Genomic DNA, 20,659 nt, shown 5'->3' on the forward strand with positions numbered 1-20,659 from the left:
TGTGGCTTGACATCCTCGAAGGCTCAGCCACCCCTGGGTGTGTTTGGTTAATACAGCAAGTGAAGAAGAAGGGGTGGTCTGTTAAGAATTTGGAGAATCTGGCCAGGTGCGGTGGCTCACGCCTGTAATCCCAGCACTTTGGGCGAGGGGCTGCAGGGTGGCAGCCGGGGGCGGCGGGGGGTGGGGTGGAGGGGGCATTGCTTGAGTCCAGGAGTTCAAGACCAGCCTGGGCAACATATCGAGGCCTCATTTCTACAAAAATTTTTAAAGAGTAGCTGGGCATGGTGGCATGCACTTGTCATGTCAGCTACTTGAAAGGCTGAGGCGGGAGGATTGCTTGAGCCCAGGAGTCCAGGTCTGCAGTGAGCTATGACCATGCCACTGCACTATAGCCTGAGTGACAGGGCGAGATGTTGTCTCTTAAAAAATAATAAAATAAAAAAATAAAAGAAAAAGTAGAGGTTCTGTGCTTAGTTAATTAGAAAATTTCCAACAACACAATCAGTTAGATGTTCATAATTATTTCTGCTGATGTAAGTATCACAACGCAGGTCATGGGCAACAGTTTACCATTTTCACACCCAGCTTCAATGTTAAATGTCCCCCGGAGTATAGCGTGACCAGTCTGATAATATCATCCCCAAATCTTTATAGTTTTAGCTATTGGGATGGATGACTGAATAACCATTTTTTTTTCCAGTGTGCTGGTCTTGGAGTTTTGCTTATTGGTGCGTGTGTTTCAAGAGGAACCTCTGTTCCTTGGACTTGATGTAAAGTGGCAAGTCATGCAAAAAGCTGGATTTTATCAATAGTTTTTGTCTAAAAACCAAAACCAAAAAATCCTTCCCCCGAAGTCCTAGTGCTTGAAATAAACCGCCCTCCTACCCCCACCCAGCTTGTCCGCGTGGATCCAGTAGCACCCCCGGTACCCTGGTGGGCCTTTTTGGCAGCCCCGAGGGGTCAGGGATCTAGGGGGATGAGTCACCGCGGGGAGCGCAGATGCACTTGGAGTGGGGAATTGCAGGGGGAGACCCATTCCCCTGCTTTAAACCGCAAATGTCTTTTGATATCTAGTAAAATTGGCAAGCAGAATGATTGAAAACATGTGAGAGGTAACTGGATCTAAGTCTCAAGTAGTACATATTTGAGAAGTTTTCCCCAATGTAAAAGTCACTCTTTAAGAGCCTTAAACTAATAAAAACAAGGAAATTCCATGTTACGGCTGCCACTCAGCCTTTTCATTTTTATTCCAGAAGTCAGATCTGACAGGTCAGCAGCTCACTGGTCTGAGCTCCCCGTATTTAAAGCAGTAGGGACGAGGAGAAGAACTGGCAGCCGCCGGGACGGGGAAGTCTCCAATGCTGTTCAGTGCCAGGCTCGTAATTCCATCTTAGTTTATCCTATTTTCTCTTCTTGGGGCGGCTTCCTGTATTTACTTTATTCACTAAAGCTGCTTCAGGATTCCTTTAGAGACCATTCTTGTTTCTTTCCGTTTCTGTGTCCTTCTTTTCTTGAGACAGAGTCTCGCCCTGTTGCCCAGGCTGGAGTACAGTGGCACGATCTTGGCTCACTGCAACCTCTGCCTCCTGGGTTCAAGCAGTTCTCCTGCCTCAGCCTCCTGAGTAGCTGCGATTACAGGCACGTACCACCACACCTGGCTAATTTTTGTATTTTTAGTAGAGACAGGGTTTTGCCATGTTGGCCAGGCCGGTCTCGAACTCCTGACCACAGGTGATCTGCCTCCTTTGGCCCCCCACAGTGCTGGGATTATAAGGCGTAAGCCCCTGCACCCGGCTAATTTCCTTTATAGTTACACTGGCTTGGAGGAATAACATACTGAGTGGCGTGGAAGGCACTGGTGCACATTAGTGTAGCATCCCAGAGCCCCGTCCACTGGCGGCTGCTTGTGCATGGCTACCTGTGGCTTCTTGTCTGTGATGGAACCTCGTGGGCAGAGAAATGGCTGGAGAGCATCACCAAGGCTGCCTGGTCCAAGTTGCTTCCTGTTGCTGCGTGGGCGGTGTCCTGGGGTCCAGGCCCTGGGTGGTAGCGATAAGATGGTGATGGGGTGGAGTGGGGTCCTTGCAGATCCCACATTACTGGGTGGCCTTTTGCCCTTCAAACCAGATCACAATCCCCTCCCTGCCAGGTGGTCTTCAAGAAGGCACAGGAGGCTGGGTACGGTGGCTCACGCCTGTAATCCCAACACTTTGAGAGGCTGAGGTGGGTGGATCACTTGAGGTCAGGGGTTCGAGACCAGCCTGGTCAACACGGACAAACCCTGTCTCTATTAAAAATACAAAAAAAAGTTAGCCAGGTGTGGTGGCGTGCTCTTGTAATCCCAGCTACTTGGGAGGCTGAGGCAGGAGAATCGCTTGAACCCAGGAGGCCGAGGTTGCGGTGAGTCAAGATTGTGCCGCTGTACTCCAACCTGAGTGATTCTGTCTCAAAAAAAATAAAAAAATAAAGAAGTCACAGGAGGCCCAGCATACAGAAAACATCAGGTATAGAGAGATGTCCTTCCTGGGCCAAAACAGGTGGTGTCGTTTTGCTGAGTTTGATAGAGAAAAAATCCTGATGTCTGTGTACATAAGAAGTGACGTCTAGAGTTCGAGAAAAACCGGTGATGAGAACTTGAACTTGGAGGAGTCACAGGGAGATTGGGAACGCTTTGTAATTGGCATGAATTTCCTGCCTCCAGGGGCCTGGCGCAGAGACCTAGGATGAAGAGGGGGCCACTGAGCGGGGTGTGAACTTGGAGAGTGTGGGGAGCTGCCCCAGCCGAAGGCACTGGATGGGAATTTATGCCAGAACCCCATCACATAGTGGCAAGAGCTGTAATTGTGCTTCTTAATTGTGTATCCTCATTTAGTGTGAGTTTAGATGGTTAGCAATAGCTCGTTAACTAGCTTTTCAGAGTCAAAGTTAAAGAGCCCCCCAGCTATCTTGTAGAAAGCCCCCTGGACAGGATGGCTGTCAGGGGTGATGCTGATAGCTGGAGTCTCTGTTCCAGTGCCCAGAATGGGGAGACTGGCAGTACTTCCGGGCAGCCCACGAAGCAGCCCCTTCCCCCCGCTGGTGTCCCTCACGTCCAGCAGAGCTAGAAGTGAAACTCACTGAGGATTGACACGGCCCCTTTAAAATCGCATCTCCACTCTTGGCACCAGGAGCCGTCATGTAGTGTAACCTGTTGGTGCCCAGAACCCAGGTTTCCTGGTGGCAGCCAGCGGTACCAGTGCCAGGAGGCAGCGAAGGAATCACTTGCGACGCCCGCTCTCTCTGCCATACGAGCGTCGTTCTGCGGGGCCATCTGGCTGGCAGCAGCTCTCAGCCAATGGCAGGATGTTGTAAACCTCACTCGCTGAATGCGGCACCGAAAATCTTGAAAATTAACTGCAAAAATAAAATCAAAGCTGGCTCCGAGATGGTATTTCTTGGCCTGGCATAAGCTCTCCGGATGAACTTGCTCTGCCTTGTTGATAGATGCTTCTTACTAGTTTGGTTTTTTCCCAGGAGCCAGTTGGCATCTTTTAACTTTTCCTTGTAAAATCCAGGCAGAAACATTTTGAGAGCTTTCTGGAGTTTTTATTTGCTAATTAAAATGTGAGAAGGGAACACAGCCACAGGTAGAGGTCTAGTGCAAGCCACAGCTGTGATTCAGAAGAAAAAATAAAAAAGCCAAACTTGACAGTTTCAAAATGAAGTTATTAGCACTTCACCTATAACTGTGATAGCTTTTAACTTGCATGATCCTTCTCTTAGGCACCACCTCCCACCCGAACCCCAGAGCATATGGGAAAAGGAGCTTATGTGTGTACGTTGCAGGATACTTAATAGCTGAAGAATCTAACAGGGATAACTACCATCTCTCTGGAACTTTTTTAACTTAGAAGAGTATGTCTTGTTCTGTTTATGTATCACATAGTTTTCCAGCAACCCTGGGAGGTGAGGTAGGTGGTATATTTTACCAATGGGAAAATCGAGGCTCAGGAAGTCTTGGTGACTTGCTCAAATTCCCATAATAAGAAGCCGCTGAATCCAGGATGGAACCTGGTCTACCCCAAATGCCTCTACTGCTTCCTAGGCCCCAGTAATGCCTCTGGGTAGGGTGGGCCCAGCTCTGGAAGAAACACGGCTATGAAAAACATCACCCAATATTGGGTCACCAGCCTTCTTCCGCTTGCAAAATAATTAAGCAAAATCTGTTTTTATTTGTTTTTGAGACGGAGTCTCGCTCTGTCGTCTAGGTTAGGGTGCAGTGGTGTGAACTTGGCTCACTGCAACCTCCATCCCTAGGGTTCTAGCGATTCTCCTGCCTCAGCCTCCCGAGTAGCTGGGATTACAGACTTGCACCACCACACCTGTCTATTTTTTTTGTATTTTTAATAGAGACAGGGTTTTGCCATGTTGGCCAGGCTTGTCTCGAACTCCTGACCTCAGGTGATCCACCTGCCTCGGCCTCCCAAAGTGCTGAGATTACAGGTGTGAGCCACTGTGCCTGGCCGCAAAATCTATTTTAATTCTCCAAGTCGTAAACAGCCAGTGGCCCACCAGGCCCAGCTGTATGTTCTCAGAGACTCCCCAAAGCGTATATGTCCCGGGCAAACACACACTAGGTGGCTTGTGTTGCTCCCCAGTAGACCGTGTCTGCCCCGGCAGATGTCAGTGGCTGAGAAGCCCCAACAGGGAGCGAGCCACAGACCCGTGGATGGCTTCCCCGCCAGCGTTCTCCTCGCGAAGGGGAAGGGAGCCTTTGCCAGAATTGACTGGTGCCCTAACAAATTGATTCCTGCCAAACAATAGAAATAAATATTTTCAGCAGACAGAAATGTTGGCTCCGAAAGCATTCAAATTAAAGGCTTATTTCTGAAACAAATACTTTAGGAGGAAAACATTTTTACCAGCGCAGATGAGATCAGAGCTATTCCTTTTGGCAGTGGCAGGATTATTTTGAGAGTCAGCCACAACGGTTTCCCTGCCCCGTCTCGTTTTTCACTGATGACCTCGCCCCCTGTTTCATGGAGACAGGGAATTGCATTCAGCTAGAGGCATGGCGAAGAGGTGGTGGCATGGTGTCCTGCAGAGAGCCTCAGTTGGACAGTGGGCCGAATTGGATTCAAATCCAGGCCCTACCTCTCCTGCTGTGATTTCGGCAAAGCCCGTCAGTCATCTGATCATCAGCTTCCTCAGTCTGTGAAATGGGGCGGTGCCTAACTTACAATGGTTAATAGCATTATCCTCAGGACCTGAGGGTCATTGGAGGCCAGCACTGTCCCTGGAACTCCCTGTGTTGATGAAATGGTCTCTACCCACCCCAGCAAATATCATTGCCACTAGCTACATGTAACTGTTGGGCCCTTGAAGTATGGCAGCTGGAGCAGAGGGAGCACATTTTAAATTTAACTTAGATGAACTATAATCCACATGTGGCCACTGGCTACTGTTTTGGATAGTGCAGTTCCTGCTCATCCGTCTCATTTCATTAGCTGGTGCCTGGAGCCAATTAATTGGTTGGAGGGTCAACCTACTACAAATCTCCCAGCTCCTCTGTGCCGGATGCAGCTGTGCGGAGTTTGGGCCTGCCTGTTCTCTTTGACATCCATCTTCTGTCTTGCAGCCAGAGCAGTGGGGCAGTGCCATCGAGTTTGGCAGAGGAATGAATATCTTAGCCACGAACTCCCCAAATTAACCTTCCTGGGTATCTCTTAATTTTCTAAGAGAGGGGTCTTGCTATGTTGTCCAGGCAGGACTCATGGTCTCTTTCCACCTCAGCCTCCCGAGTAGCTGGGACTGCAGTTGTGCACCCCCACACCCCTCTGATGTTTCTTAATTTTAACAAGTTCCCACATGTCTCATGATGTATGCTAAGTATAAAAAGAATAACAGAAGGCATGAAGTCAAGGGGCTTGTTTCCCAGGCATTTGTTACATTAATGAGAAGTGAGTCACATTTATGCAAAGCCTCAGTTTCCTTATCTGTAAGACCAGATCAGCAAAGCTCCTGTGGCCACCTCTCTGCCTGGTTGACCCTGAGGCCAACAGGAGGGGCAGGGTCAGCAGCGGGCCAGACCTCAGCAGCCCCTCCCCATCCTGGTCTGGGGGAACACAGGAGGCAGAAAAAAAGTGACCTACCCAAGGCGGGCGGTGGCGGGGGAGGTCCCACTTTAACAGGATGCAAGATGGCCGGGAGAAGGCTGCAGAGAACCCAGGCAAATGGAGATTAGCAGACCCCAAGAACTATACCCCAGGGGGCTGGGTGGGCGGGGGGATTAGGGTCCTCTGGGCTCCTTTCACAGCCGAAGATTGTAGTGGGGAGCACTGTGTGTGCTTACAAGGCTGATGCTGGCAGGCAGAATTGTGTGTTGTTTTGAGATAACAGCCACAACAGAGCAGTAAAGAACACTGCATATAAAATGGACATTTTTTTTTTTTTGTAGCTCAAAAATGGTCAAATATCAGTAATTTCATGCGGTTTGAGTAATCCATAAAGCAGAGCCCTTCTCGTTAGGGCTGAGAATTATCCTCCCCTCTCCCTGCCACAGAGCCGGCCACGTGGCCTGCCCCCGGCACCTGCTCTGCCTTACATGTCATTATGCGTCTCCGAGACAGCGTCTCTCACATCTCACTGTTTAAATGAGCGTCTAGCAAGTGTTCCATGGAGTGCAATGCTTGTTGGATACATCTGGCATTTTCGTCTTTGCAGAGTGGGTTTGTGACGGGGTGAAAAACGAAAAAACAAATTCTTGATTCTTGATGGAAATCTCTCAGCCCTGAGAGATTTTTATAAAAAATAAAGCCTTTATTAAAAAGGCTTGTGGGAAAACTTTGTATGCATAGCTTTTGTACTCATAGACCAAATTATAATTTTTTATTCAATCTTATTTTTTGAATAGGTAATGTGTTCACTTGGTCCAAAATCAAAATTTTAGCTGGGTCCAGTGGCTCACATCTGTAATGGCAGTACTTTGGGAGGCTGAGGTGGCGGGTGGGGGGGATCACTTGAGCTCAGGAGTAACATGGTGAAACCACGTCTTTACAGAACACACACACACACAATGAGCTGGACATGGTGGCACGTGCCCATAATCCCAGCTACTCAGATGGCTGAGGCGGGAGGATTGCTTGAGCCAGGAGTTCGAGGCTGCAGTGAGCTGTGATTGCACCACTGCACTCCAGCCTGGGTGACAGAGTGAGACCGTGTCTCCAAAAAAATAAAATTTGTATGTTTATATACTGAGAAATCTTGTCTCCGCCTTTGTCCCTTTTCACCCCTACTGTTTACCCCAAGTCAGTACTGTACTTCTGTTCATTTTCTGGGGGTGTGCTGCACAGATTCAAGAGAATAGCATTTTCATGGAAAGGCTGCAGCTTGTAAGTTTCACTTGAATTTCTGTGACTGGGAGTTCATATCAAATGATCTCTCAGAACCAAGAAATACTGACACATATCAAATGTATAATAACGTTTTGAGAATTTTCTTTTTTCTTTTTTTTTTTTTCAGACAGAGTCTCACTCTGTTGCCCAGGCTGGAGTGCAGTGGCGTGATCTCGGCTCACTGCATCCTCCACCTCCCGGGTTCAAGTGATTCTCCTGCCTCAGCCTCCCAAGTATCTGGGATTACAAGTGCCTGCCACCACGCCTAACTAATTTTTGTATTTTTGGTAGAGATGGGGTTTCACCATGTTGGCCAGGCTGGTCTTGAACTCCTGACCTCAGGTGATCCACCTGCCTTGACCTCCCAAAGTGCTGGGATTATGGGCGTGAGCCACTGTGCCTGGCCCCATTTTGAGAATTAAAGGAACATGGGCACATAATCTTTATACGAGGTGGAGTCAGATTGAATAGCAAGAGGAAGAGAAACTGACGTCCATGCTCTTTGCACTGGGTGTTTTATGTGACTTAATCCTCATAGCAGTTCTCTGAAGTATGCATCAGGCTGTCCCCATTTTACATTAAATCGCTTGCCTGGATCACTCAGCTGGGGAGGGTGAGAGCCAGGCGACCTACCCAAGGCTGTGTCTCTGGGTGGGGGGCTCAGAAGCTCTCTCCCTCGTTTTGCAGTAACCAGACATTGTCTCCTATAAATTGTAGCAACTGGAAATGAACCAGGTCTTTTCCTGCCCTCTGATTTTGGTGGAAGATGTGACCTACCCAGGAAAAGCACGATGATTTTAGGAGTTTAGGTGCACGAAGCTATTTTCCAAGCATGCTCATTCTTCTCCCAATTTGGGACACATTGCTGCCCCTCTGCCCTCATCTGTGGGGCTGAGGGAGCTGGAGTGACAGCCACAGCAGACCAGTCTGCATCCTTGTATGCCTTGTGGGAAGCAGCAGAGGAGGTGGCGTTGAACCCATCTTACAGATTCGGTGGCTTGCTGAAGGCCATTCCCCCGACAGGCAGTGGGAATCCATGTTCACTCTGGTCCCTTGGATCAGAAATTCAGTGCCCTTCCCTCCACACCACGCTGTAGATACCTCTTTCCTCTCCTGGACCCGGGACATCCTCTCTTCTTCAGGGTACTGGGGACCAGGATCCACCCTTGTGGTGAGAAAACCACACCATAAATAAACACAGCCACCATACGCCGTGAGATCTGGCCAAGAGGTTTCCTTCTGTTCATTCGGCCCTGATCTCCAAGATGGGAAAGCATTGCCAGCTGCCCTGTGTAGAGATTCCTGAACACACGGCGTTTCTTATTAACCCCCCAGATAACCAGAACATCAATCTTTGGGCAAGCACTCGCTTCTTCACATGCCCCGTATCTGTTTCTTTCTTTTCTTTTCCTTGTCTTGTCTTTCTTTTCTTTTTTCTTTTTTTCTTTTTAAAATGAGACAGGGTCTTGCTTTGTTGCCCAGGCTGAGCTTGAAATTCTGGCCTCAAGTGATCCTCCCACCTCAGCCTCCCAAATAGCTGGGACTACAGGTGTGCGCCACCATGCCCAGCTATCTTTTTTTTTTTTTTTTTTTGGGGGGGGTACAGACAGGGTCTTGTTATATGGCCCAAGCTGGTCTCAAAGTACTGGGCTCAGGTGATCCCCCCACCTCGGCCTCCCAAAGTGTTGGGATTACAGGTGTGAGCCACTGCGGCCAGCTATTCTTTAATTTACTAACACTGACTACCTGCCTGTGATGTCCCCGGGACCCTGCAAAGTTCGGGGAAATTCATAGTGAGCAAAACATAGGCCCTGCTGGAGTTTACAGCCCATGGGGAGATGGCACCACCCCTGTGCCCAGACTAGGGGAGCTGCCACACAGCCACTCTCTGAGCTGGGCACACAGGTTCCCATCTCTTATGAGGTGAGGCAAGAGCAGGGAGGGAGTCAGGGAAGTGGCATCGGAACAATTTTTGGAAGAGAGAAAGGAAAGGTTTCCAAGCAGAAGGAAGAGCCTGTGGCGAGGTCCGAGGGGAAAGGAGGGGACCCTGTTCTCTGGGGACAGTAGGGGAAGGCCAGTGTGCCAGGGCAGGGTTCTGGGGGGCCCTGGGTGGTCTTATCTGTGGCCCTCAGGAAGCCACAGAAGGCGTTTAAGCAGGGAACGCCAAGTTCACGGCGGGCTTTGGCAGGGCGCGCCCCCTGTCCTGGAGGACTGTGTCCTGGTCATCTCTCCAGGCCCCCACCGCATGCCCTTGAGGACTAGGAAGCGTGCCTTCTTCTCTGCACCAGGCTGACTGCTAGCAGCTCCCGTATCTCCAGCTTTCCTGCTTTCCATTATGCTTTTTGCCTCTTTTTCCTCACTGCCAGCCCAGGCCTGTGTGGTGTGGTGGGGTGGCTGGGAGCTCACTGCTCAGCGAGTGGTTCCCTGGGTCTCTCCCTCCCACTGTCCCATCTTTGCCACTCATCTGCTGCCCCCCGGGGACCCCTTTTGGAGGTCAGTCTCACTCTGTGGAAACTCTGGCTTCCTGGTTCGAGATGCCCCCTCTGGCCCACGTGTCTGACATCACGTACCAGAACACTGTGGCCATCATTCAGAAGTTTTTATGACATAGCAGTGAATCAAAGCCTGTCAGTGGGAAAGTGATGGGGAAGGATTAAGTGTCTGAGAACATTTGGGAAATATGAGGTTAGACCTGGTTCTCAAACTTATGAAACAGGCGAAAACATGAACGTTCACTTTGGGAATTCTGCAAGATTCTCCTTTAAATGGAGTCCATGAGGAGGACAGAATGAATTTTCTGCAGCGTTACACAGGAGCACTTTTCTGGAAATGAGATTTCCTGGGACCTTGTCAGCCCTTCATAGCCTAGGTCTCCTTACTAGGGGGAAAGAAATGAGATTTTATTTGTTTGTATTTTTATTTTTATTTTTTTTATTTTTTGAGACGGAGTCTCACTCTTTTGCCCAAGCTGGAGTGCAGTGGCACGATCTCGGCTCACTGCAACCTCTGTCCCCTGGGTTCAAGTGATTCTCATGTCTCAGCCTCCTGAATAGCTGGGATTACAGGCATGCATCACCATACCCGGCTAATTTTTGTATTTTTAGTAGAGACGGGGTTTCACCATGTTGGCCAGGCTGGTTTCAAACCCCTGACCTCAGGTGATCCACCTGCTCCAGCCTCCCAAAGTTTTGGGATTACAAATGTGAGCCACCCACCGGCCACAAACTTATGAAATAAGCCAAAACATGAACTTTAACTTTAGGAATCTACAAGGTTCTCCTTTAAATGGAGCCCACGAAGAGAACAAATGAACTTTCTGCAAATGAGGTATCCTAAGACATTGTCAGCTGTTCAAAGCTTAGGTCTCATTACTGGAGGGGAAAAAGTAAGATTTTAAAATATAAATGTGTGGCCGGGCGCCGTGGCTCACGCCTGTAATCCCAGCACTTTGGGAGGCCGAGGCGGGCGGATCACAAGGTCAGGAAAACGAGACCATCCTGGCTAACATGGTGAAACCCCATCTCTACTAAAAATAGAAAAAGTTAGCTGGGCGAGGTGGCGGGCGCCTGTAGTCCCAGCTACTCAGGAGGCTGAGGCGGGAGAATGGCGTGAACCCGGGAGGCAGAGCTCCCTTGGATCAGAAATGAGTGCTCTTCCCTCCACACCACGCTGTAGACACCTCTTTCCTCTCCTGGACCTGGAACATCCTCTCTTCTTCAGGGTACTGGGGACGAGTGAGCCGAGATCACGCCACTGCACTCCAGCCTGGGCGACAGAGCGAGACTCCCTCTCAAAAAAAAAAAAAAAAAAAAATCAATGTTTAGCCAGACTCAGTGGCTTACCCCTGTAACCCTAGCACTTTGAGGAGGCTGAGGTGGGAGGATTGCCTGAGCCCAGGAATTTGAGGCCAGCCAGGACAACATAGCAAGAACCCCATCTCTTTAAAAACAAAACAAAACAAAACAACCAAAAAAAACTCATCATTTCCCTTTAGGAGTAGGCATTACGTTTACGTGCTTAAAATACCAAAGGTACCCAAGTGTAGATAATGAAAGACTTTCCCGCCCCCAAGTGAGTGCCCAGTCCCTTAATTTCCCTCCCCGGGTGCGGATACTACCAGTATCTTATGTTTGCAGAACCTTCTACAGAACCTTGTGTAGGTAGAAGCAGATTCTATGCATCTATGTATATCTGTGTATTTGCAGTGACTAGATTGATTGCTGTTGATGGACATATTTTGGGGAGGTATTTTTACACTTTCATTACCGAGCACAGGCTCGCAGGATGGCACTTTCCCGCACGCACCACCACGCCTGGCTAATTTTTGTATTTTTAGTAGAGACAGGGTTTCACCATATTGGCCAGGCTGGTCTGGAACGCCTGACCTCAGGTGATCTGCTCGCCTTGGCCTCCCAAAGTGCTGGGATTATAGACATGAGCCACTGTGCCCAGCCAGGGTTTGTTTTTTGTTTTTTTGTTTTTTTTTTTAAATAGAAACGGGGTTTCACTATGTTGACCAGGCTGGTTTCGAACTCCGGACCTCAGGTGATCCACCCGCCTCAGCCTCCCAAAGTGCTGGGATTACAGGTGTGAGCCACCATGACTGGCCTCGTTTTCTCCCTTTTCTAAGCCCCCCACCTCTGTTTTTGTCCCGCGGTCTGGTCCTGTCTGTCTTGTTTCACCTGGCAGTCAGGGTTGACTTGTGATTTACCTGCACATCCCTGGAGCCCCTGGCCTGGTGGGGGACGCTGGTGGCAGAGTGAATTCGGGTCTGAGGCCAAGCATGTGTCTCTGAGAATACAGAAAATGAACCGTGATGTAGCGTTTACTGTGCCACAAACTTGAAATACATCATTTTGATTATGTCCAGAGAGAGGAAGTCATTTGACCACAGCCACACAGGTTACAGCAGGGATGGGGCCTGGGGTCCAGGTGTGAGCTACCACACCCACCCCACATACACTTCAAAGATGAGCAAATCCAGGCTGAGTGCAGTGGCTCAAGCCTGTAATCCCAGCACTTAGGGAGGCTGAGGTGGGAGGATCACTTGAGGCCAGGAGTCCAGTCAGGTTTGGGAGGTTGAGGCAGGATGATCACTTGAGGCCAGGAGTCCATTCAGGTTTGGGAGGCCGAGGCAGAAGGATCACTTGAGGCCAGGAGTCCGTTTCAGGTTTGGGAGGCCGAGGTAGGAGGATCACTTGAGGCCAGGAGTCCATTTCAGGATGGGGAGGCCGAGGCAGGAGGATCACTTGAGGCCAGGAGTCCAGTTCAGGTTGGGGAGGCCAAGTCGGGAAGATTGCTTAAGGCCAGGAGTCCAGTTCAGACACCACCGTTTGAAGCGTCTTGAGGTGTTTTCAGTAGGGGGCTGGGAGAGGTGGTGGAAAGAGGCTGGTGGGTGGGCTTAGGCCCACCACGTGTTTCTAGCCAGAGAACCCTCCATTCATCCAAATGATTCTGTTGTTGGAAATGAAACAAAAAATAAAATGCTCTTAGGACCTTCCTGTGCAGGAACCATGGCCGACCTTTCCCTTTTTTACAAGTGATCTATTTTTTCACTAACAAAACCATTTAAGATTTCTATATAGGATGTGCTGTTTGATTAGTTTGACAGATAATCCCCCAAGAAACATCAGATGAACTCACTCTTTGGATTAAAGTGTGAGATAATAAAACGAGAATACTTGTGTTGCTGATGTGGCCAGCCCAAGTATGTTTTTCTTACCAGCCCAGGGGTTCTGGGGGCAGGAGGTGTCCTTTGCAGGCCTAGAAGGACCCACCCTGTGGGAGCCTGGCCCTGTGACTTGCAGGAAGTCTCAGTGGGAAATGGTGGGGATGCCTCCCACAGCTCACACTTTAAAACAAACAACTGACAATTACACTTTTTTTTTTTTTTTTTGAGACAGAGTCTCGCTCTGTTGCCCAGGCTGGAGTGCAGTGGCATGATGTCGGCTCACTGCAACCTCCGCCTCCCGAGTTCCAGCGATTCTCCTGCCTCAGCCTCCCAAGTAGCTGGGATTCCAGGCTTACGCCACCACGCCCAGCTAATTTTTTCTATTTTTAGTAGAGACGGGGTTTCACCATGATGGCCAGACTGGTTTCGAACTCCTGACAATTACACTTTTTGAGACAGGTTCTCCCTCTGTCACCCAGGCTGGAGTGCAGTGACTTGATTATGACTCACTGCAGTCTTGACCTCCTGGGCTCAAACGATCCTTCCGCTTTAGCCCCCCAAGTTACTGGAACCACAGGCACCCACCACCATGTCCAGCTAATTTTTGTATTTTTTGTAGAGATAGGGTTTCGCCATGTTGGCCAGGCTGGTCTTGAACTCCTGGGCTTAAGCAATCTGCCTGCCTCGACCTCCCAAAGTGCTAGGATTACAGGTATCAGCCACTGTGCCCAGCCCACATACACTTTAAAGGTGAGCAAATCCAAGCCAGACATGGTGGCCCATATCTGTAATTCTGCACTTTGGGAGGCCGAGGTGGGCAGATTGCTTGAGGCCAGGAGTTCAAGACCAGTCTGGCCAACATGGCAAAACCGCCTCTCAACTAAAAATATAAAAATCAGCTGGGTGTAGTGGCTCACACCTGTAATCCCAGCTTCTCGGGAGGCTGAGGCTTGAACCCTGGAGGTGAAGGTTAACCAGTGAGCTGAGATCACGCCAGTGCACCCTAACCTGGGCGACAGAGAAAGACCGTCTCAAAAAAAAATATATATATATATAGGCATATCCAAATGGATCTCTGGTCTTATTAAAATACCTATCTGGGAGAAAAATTTTCCCACAATTTCTGTTAAGCAGACAGCTGGTTACATGGTAGTTTTGTTTGTTTGTTTGTTTTTATTATACTTTAAGTTCTAGGGTACATATGCACAACGTGCAGGTTTGTTGCATATGCATACATGTGCCATGTTGGTGTGCTGCACCCATTAACTTGTCATTTACATTAGGTATATCTCTTAATGCTATCCCTTCCCCCTCCCCCCTTCATGGTAGTTTTTAAAATTTTGTTTTTAATAACATCTGAAATGCCTGGCTGAAAGTCTGGAGTTGGGGGCAGAGAGAAACTTAAAATGTTAGGTGTTTGCCCTTTGAGGAGCTGTCAGAATTGGAGAAAAAACATCCCAGAAGTTGTAATCAGTGAGGAAAACAGGATTCCAGCTATCCAGAGCGCCCCGGCTGTACACCAGCATCACTGGATGAGGGATGCCTGTGTGCACATCGCCCTTGGTTTCTGAGCTGAAACAGCAGCAGCCGGGCCGACTTGGTGATAGGCTCAGCCTGCCCCTGCGGTGGACCGCCTGGGCCTTGGCCTTGGTCTTGGCCCTGTGGTGGATGATCTGAGCCTTGACCTTGGCCCTCCAGTGGATGATCTAAGCCTTGGTCTTGGCCTTGGTCCTGCCGTGGATGACCTGAGCCTTGGTCTTGGCCTTGGTCCTCCAGTTGATGACCTGAGCCATGGCCTTGGCCTTGGTTCTGCAGTGGATGACCTGAGCCTTGGCCTTGACCTTAGCCCTCCAGTGGATGACCAGAGCCTTGGCCTTGACCTCTGAAACTCTTCTATGCAAGGATGAGGCTCCCGTTGGTGACACCCACTTGCTCAGTCTACACCTGGGAAGCTCTTGGTCAGCTCGGCCTATTGACTTGGGTGAGAGATAGTTGCCATCCAGCAGGTGCTGGGTGTATGAGGGGGACTGGACCGAAACCTGACCCATGTGGGTCCTCATTGCCTCCTGACATCAGTCATCCCATGATCTCTTGGAAAGATAAAAACACATTTTCTGCGTTCTGGTGCCTCTCCTTGCCAGACATTTTCTCAGTCAAGTTTCTGTCTCTTTCAGCCTTGTCGGAAGTGCCAGGTTCTGAGCCTGTCCGTTTGCTGCTAGCCTGCCAGCTTCCCATGACCTGGGACCTGGGACGAGGGGCCTGCAGGTGTTTCTAGCTGGAGAGGAGTTCTAGATAGTTCTGAGGAGATGCCCTCCTGTGTCTTCCCTCCAGGGAGAGTTCTGGCTTGGCTGGTGGTGTTTTCTGTGACCAGCAGTGGCCACCGCTACCACCAACCCCTCCTCCCCTTCCCCCTCCTCTATCTCCATACGCCCTGAGACAGGCCAGTGGGCAGCATATTGTGCAAGAAACAGCTGTTGTTTTGACAAAGGACATACTCGCCTCACTTCTTGCATCACCAGACCCACGAGGCCGTGGATTCCAGGCCTCTGTCCCTGCAGGTGGACACACACACTGTAACACAGAGGCTCACGTGTCCTACACTATGCATTACAGAAAGTATTACTCCCATCACCACTTGTGTACGCACTCGTTCACATTTAACAGGATTGTAAAAATTAATAGATAGTGCAGTTTTTCCAGCTAGATAATGCATGCAAATGGCAAGACAGTCCAAAGATACACACTGTGGAGTGAGTCCCCCTCACCACTGGCCCCTCTGGAGAGAGCCAGGCACGGTCACAAGTTTCTTCTGTATCTCTCTGGAGATAATCACAGCCTATGCGAGCATATGGATGGATATTCTTTTAAACATTGTGTTGCGGTTTGCTTCTTGGCTTGCATGTATCTGATATCATGTCCCTTACAATACACCGTGTTTTTTTACACTGCAGGAAAATCTGTGAGGGGCTAGACCGACAGGGTATTGCTGGGCGTGGAGGAGGTTGGGGCCAGGTTTTTTGCTCTTTGTGACTTTTTCGTGCCTTTCAGATGTGACGACTCTCCATACGCCTTCTCACACGTGACCCGTGACTCATGGGCCGAGGACTCTGCATTTGGGACCCCCACCTCCACCTCCCCAAAATGCATTTCATTCCCTTGTTAATGTGTCATTGTAGTTGACGCTTTGAGGATAGGCAGGCTTGGTAGATAATAAAACAGTATTTGGCTTATGTTTAATCGCTGTCTCCTCCCACAGCCCGAGAACGCCTTAGCGTCCTTCAAAAAGGATTTGGTGGTGCTGTTTTTTATGTGTGTGTGTTGTTTTTAAAAAATTTTTTTTCCAAGGGACCCGGTCAAAGATTTCAAGCCTTAAATCTGATCAACCCAATCTGGGGCGGCGGCAGCTCAGTCTCTCCTCCTCGCTGTGCCAATCTGTTTCTGTGGTGGCGGGTGGCGGCTCGGTGTTAAATTTGGAGACCCCCGTGGGTTTCCCATGCCGACCTGCATATGTCTGCAGGCGCAGGGAAGGGAGCGCCGCAGACCCCCGTCGAGTCCCCGACTGCCAGCAGCAAGTTGCCACAGGCGCACTGGCTCTGCAGCCCCGGGATCAAGGTGGGTTCACCTTGCACCGGGCCACCTGTTTCAGTTCCCTGCTCCCCCAGGCAGGCTCCCTGACAGATCAGCCCAGGGAGGGGCAGGTGGGGGCCGAGGGGGATGGAGGGGGCCCACAGACCCCCTGCTCATCTGGCGTTCTCCCCAACGTTTTCCACACTTGACCCACTAGATGAGAAGCTGGGGGTCGGGGCTGGGACCCCACAGTCCCCTTCCTACCTCCAGCGCCTGCTGGCTCAAAGACATCAGTAGACACCCACCGATTGGGTAACGGCCCCCAGCACCCCCACCCTGCGAGGCTTCCATGCAGTGAGGGAAGTAGGGACCCCCGGCTGAAAGCAGTCATGTTCTTTTTTGTTTTTCTCCTAAGTTTTCTGTGTCTGTGTGCGATTGGAACGAAACATCAACTCTTTTTTTTTTCTTTTTTGTCATATTTCAATATTGGCTTTCTTCCCCGCCTTCTTTCGAAGGCTCCTTTTATAACTTCGGCTGCTGCTGCTTAAATATAGATGTCGAAGCCCTCCTCCCTCCAGATTGTTTATATTTTTGAAGAGCCTTCTGCTTCGCTGTGACTGCTCCTCTCTTATCTGTATCCCCCGTTCCACCACATTGGTTTCGGTTGCTCTTTTTTTTTTCCCTGCCTTCCCTTAACTGGGATGTGTTTCAAATGTGGTCTATCAAAATGTTCAGTGTTTCCCTTTTTTCTGCAATAGCTTTGACATCTGTTCTTGAATTCTAGCCCACGTTATTCCTTAGGACTTGTTTGCCCAAGATGTGCCTGTATGCCAGAAATACTAAGGGGAGAAGAGTGTGGTGTGGTGGTATCTTCCCCTCATTGCCTGGTTTGTTGTTTTATTGTTGTTGTTTTTTTTTCCTTTCCTCCCCTGCTTTTTAAAATGTCTACGATTTCTTTCTTTCTTTTATTTTTCCCTTGGAACATCTCGCTCTATTGCCCAGGCTGAAGTGCAGTGGCATGGTCTCAGCTCACTGCAACCTCTACCTCCCGGGTTCAAGTGATTCTCCTGCCTCAGCCTCCCAAGTAGCTGGGATTACAGGCCCGCCACCATGCCTGGCTAATTTTTGTATTTTTAGTAGAGACGGGGTTTCGCCATGTTGACCAGGCTGGTCTCAAACTCCTGACCTCAGGTGATCCACCCACCTCGGCCTCCGAAAGTGCTGGGATTACAGGTGTGAGCCACCTCGCCCGGCCTATCTGTGATTTCTGTGATTTCTAAGTTGACAGCATGTTTTCATCCCATCCAGCATGGCCCAACCCATAGTGGTACCAAGGAAGCATTTCCCAGCAAGAACTTGTAACGTGTAGGTTTGCTGGTTTACTTCTGCCAAGGAGGAAAGCCAGTGGGCCATGGTGAGGTGGGTGGGGCAAGGGGGTGGCGAAGGAGAGGCTATAGTGTGCTTCTTGGAGGCGTGGGGATAAATCTTGAGTTTTGATTTTTCTCGCCGTTCAGCCTTTGAAATGTTAGGTTCTTGCTCTGCTTGGACTCAGGGTGACGGTCCCCACCGTTGAGAAGCCAGCTGGAGCAGCCACCTTGGATCCCAGCAGAATGGGCCGCTGTGTGTCTTTAGTCGCCGAAGAGACTCGGCAGGAAAACAGGCCTTTTGGTGGCGACAGCAGTGTGTCCTTGGGCGCCTGCTGTCAGCCTGGAACACCATTCTGGGGCCATCTGCTGCAGGCTTGTTGGAAACAGATCCTCTTGGCAGCTCTTCCCAGAATTTCCGAGGCCAGGGCACAGGTTCTCTGGCGCGTTGATTATCGGTTTGTTGCGGGGAGCAGAGCCCAGAGCCCTCAGTCCCCTGGCGGGTTCCTCATGGGGGACCCACTCCTGATGGTCCTCAGCGTTCCCGTGCAAGTAATGTGGTTTGAGAATAATCGCCAATGCCAGGTGCCTCGTTTCCGAAAAGTGGTTGGAAATAATTATTCTTGGAATTTATGTTTTAAAGATCCCTCTTGAAAACTAATCATAGGTTAATGGTCTCGAACATGATGCTTGGCCTAGAGTGAGCTCACCGTAAATATCTGTTGAATGAATACAAACCAAATATTACTCCCAGAGATCCCAGGCCCACAGCATTGAAGGACGGCCACAGGAGGCCAAGGAGGGGATAGCCGAGGAGGGAATAGCTCAGCAGAAGGACTAGAGCCCAGGAGAGTGGCTGGAAGGGACCCTTCCTTGGCTGGAAGAACAGGGGTGGAGCAGCTTGGGGAGGCGGGTCCTTTAGGCTTGGCCTGATAGTTGTGGCTGGAGCAAAAAAGATGTTTCTGTGTATTCTGTTACCGGAACAGAGTCATTTATGGCGGGCACATTGAGGCACGACCCGTGGCGTTGAACGAGCTTGGTTTTCTCAACCACTGCACATGGGACGGACGAGGGATGGGTGGATAATATAATGTTCATTTCCCTGCCTTCCTGCCGCCCTCCAGCCCCTCCTCTGCCGATGATTGACGATCCCTAGAGCCACTGGGGTCTCTCCCCCAGTGTTCTGGTCAAATGCAAATAGGACCCTCCTCTAGTACACAGTGCAATTACAAACTCCCTTTTCCTTTCCTGTTTCCCCCAACAGAGAGAACTCGATGCCACCGCAACGGTATTGGCGAACCGGCAGGATGAAAGCGAGCAGTCCAGAAAGCGGCTTATCGAACAGAGCCGGGAGTTCAAGAAGAACACTCCAGAGGTGAGGCGGGTGACCGTCACAGTTGCTTTGGAGGGATCTTAGAATGCTGGGGCATATTCAGGCAATGCTCCGTGAGCGTTTCATTTTCATCAGTTGAATGCGCGGTCGGCAAACAACCTGTTTCTTTCCCCGGATGTCTTCAGCCCCATTTCCAGCAGAATGCACGCCACCCTGCAGGCCGTGGGACGTGGAAATTGATAGGTTGTCTGGAAGTATGAAAGCCAGAGCTAATTCCAGGTGCAGATACTGGACAAGCTGGGTCTGTAAGAACACGTGGGCAGGTGTGTGGGTGTCTCAGACCCTCGAGTTCGTCCCAGACCCTGTCCCATGTCGGTTAGCAAGCCACCGAAGTCCATAAGGGATCCTGTGGGGTGGAAGGCCCTCGGGGCCTGCTTCCCCGGTGCTGGGGCAGTGTCTGAAGGCTGCACGCATCTGGGCATAGCAACACGCCTGACGCTTCTTGTAAAACAGACATTTCGCCTGCTAGGCCTTTTAAATGCCTCTCTGTTTCTTGAAATACGCCCTAAAGGGCAGTGGAAATGTGCTTTTCACATACTCCTGTTTTTTCTCTCGTGAGTGTGCAATCGGGGGACAGTGTTGAGTTGCTAGGGTGGTGTTTTTCTGCTCGTTTCCTGGGCCCCTTCTTCCTTCCCTTCAACCCTATCAGAGGCTTAGTAAGAAAAAGAAAAAAGACCCACGCGTGTTGCAGGCAGATGAGCAGTCGCGGGAATGGCTTTCCGGGTGACGTCTGCCAGTTTGGTCCCCATGGCACTCATGCCGTGGTCTCGGACCGCACCCTCTCTTACACCTTCCCCTTGTATGGGAAGAGGTTGCAGCAGCCCACAACTTTGGCCCGGCTTCCGGGCTTGGGGAATCTACAGCTCTTGGCTCCTCCCTATAGGACACAGGAAGACGCCTGGAGGCAAAGCTCCGTTCTAAGAGAGATGCCCCTCTCTTACATAATATTGCTGGGAAATTATATGTGAATTGCATTTTTAAAAGGAGACTCATTTAAAATGTTTCAAAGGAGGCTTGCTAGTCAAGGGAGTGCTGGCATGAATCATTATGGAAAACAAATTAATAACCTTATGTCTTCAGAATAAATATTTTGGGAAAAAGCTTGGTAGCAGAGTGGAAAGAAGGCAGCCTTTGGCCACAGAGCCAGCCAAGGGTTCAAATCTCACACCCGCTGCTCGCCTCCGCCTGCCTCTAAATGTGGGTACTCCATGTTTCACGAGACCAAAAATGAAGATGGGAGTCACTGGGGGTGCTTGGGGGTTGCTGCCTTCTCTGCCCGTGTTGGGGAGTG

At 50.1% G+C, this 20,659-nt stretch overlaps 1 protein-coding gene across 25 annotated transcripts in view; it reads left to right on the top strand.

Moving 5' to 3' along the window:
• Positions 1–20,659, top strand: part of CUX1 (cut like homeobox 1) — a 472,906-nt gene that overhangs the window by 84,494 nt on the left and 367,753 nt on the right. For 21 of the 25 annotated variants that reach the window (XM_045387934.2, XM_045387935.2, XM_045387936.2 and 18 more), the window contains exon 2: positions 19,240–19,350. In XM_045387934.2, coding sequence (XP_045243869.2) covers positions 19,240–19,350 — 111 coding nt within the window. Of the gene's footprint in view, positions 1–16,443; positions 16,657–19,239; positions 19,351–20,659 lie in introns of those variants that run through there. The other 4 variants (XM_065540988.1, XM_074034617.1, XM_074034612.1 and 1 more) reach the window with 1 other exon arrangement.

Source organism: Macaca fascicularis, chromosome 3, assembly GCF_037993035.2.
Source record: "Macaca fascicularis isolate 582-1 chromosome 3, T2T-MFA8v1.1".
Taxonomy (NCBI): Eukaryota; Metazoa; Chordata; class Mammalia; order Primates; family Cercopithecidae; genus Macaca; species Macaca fascicularis.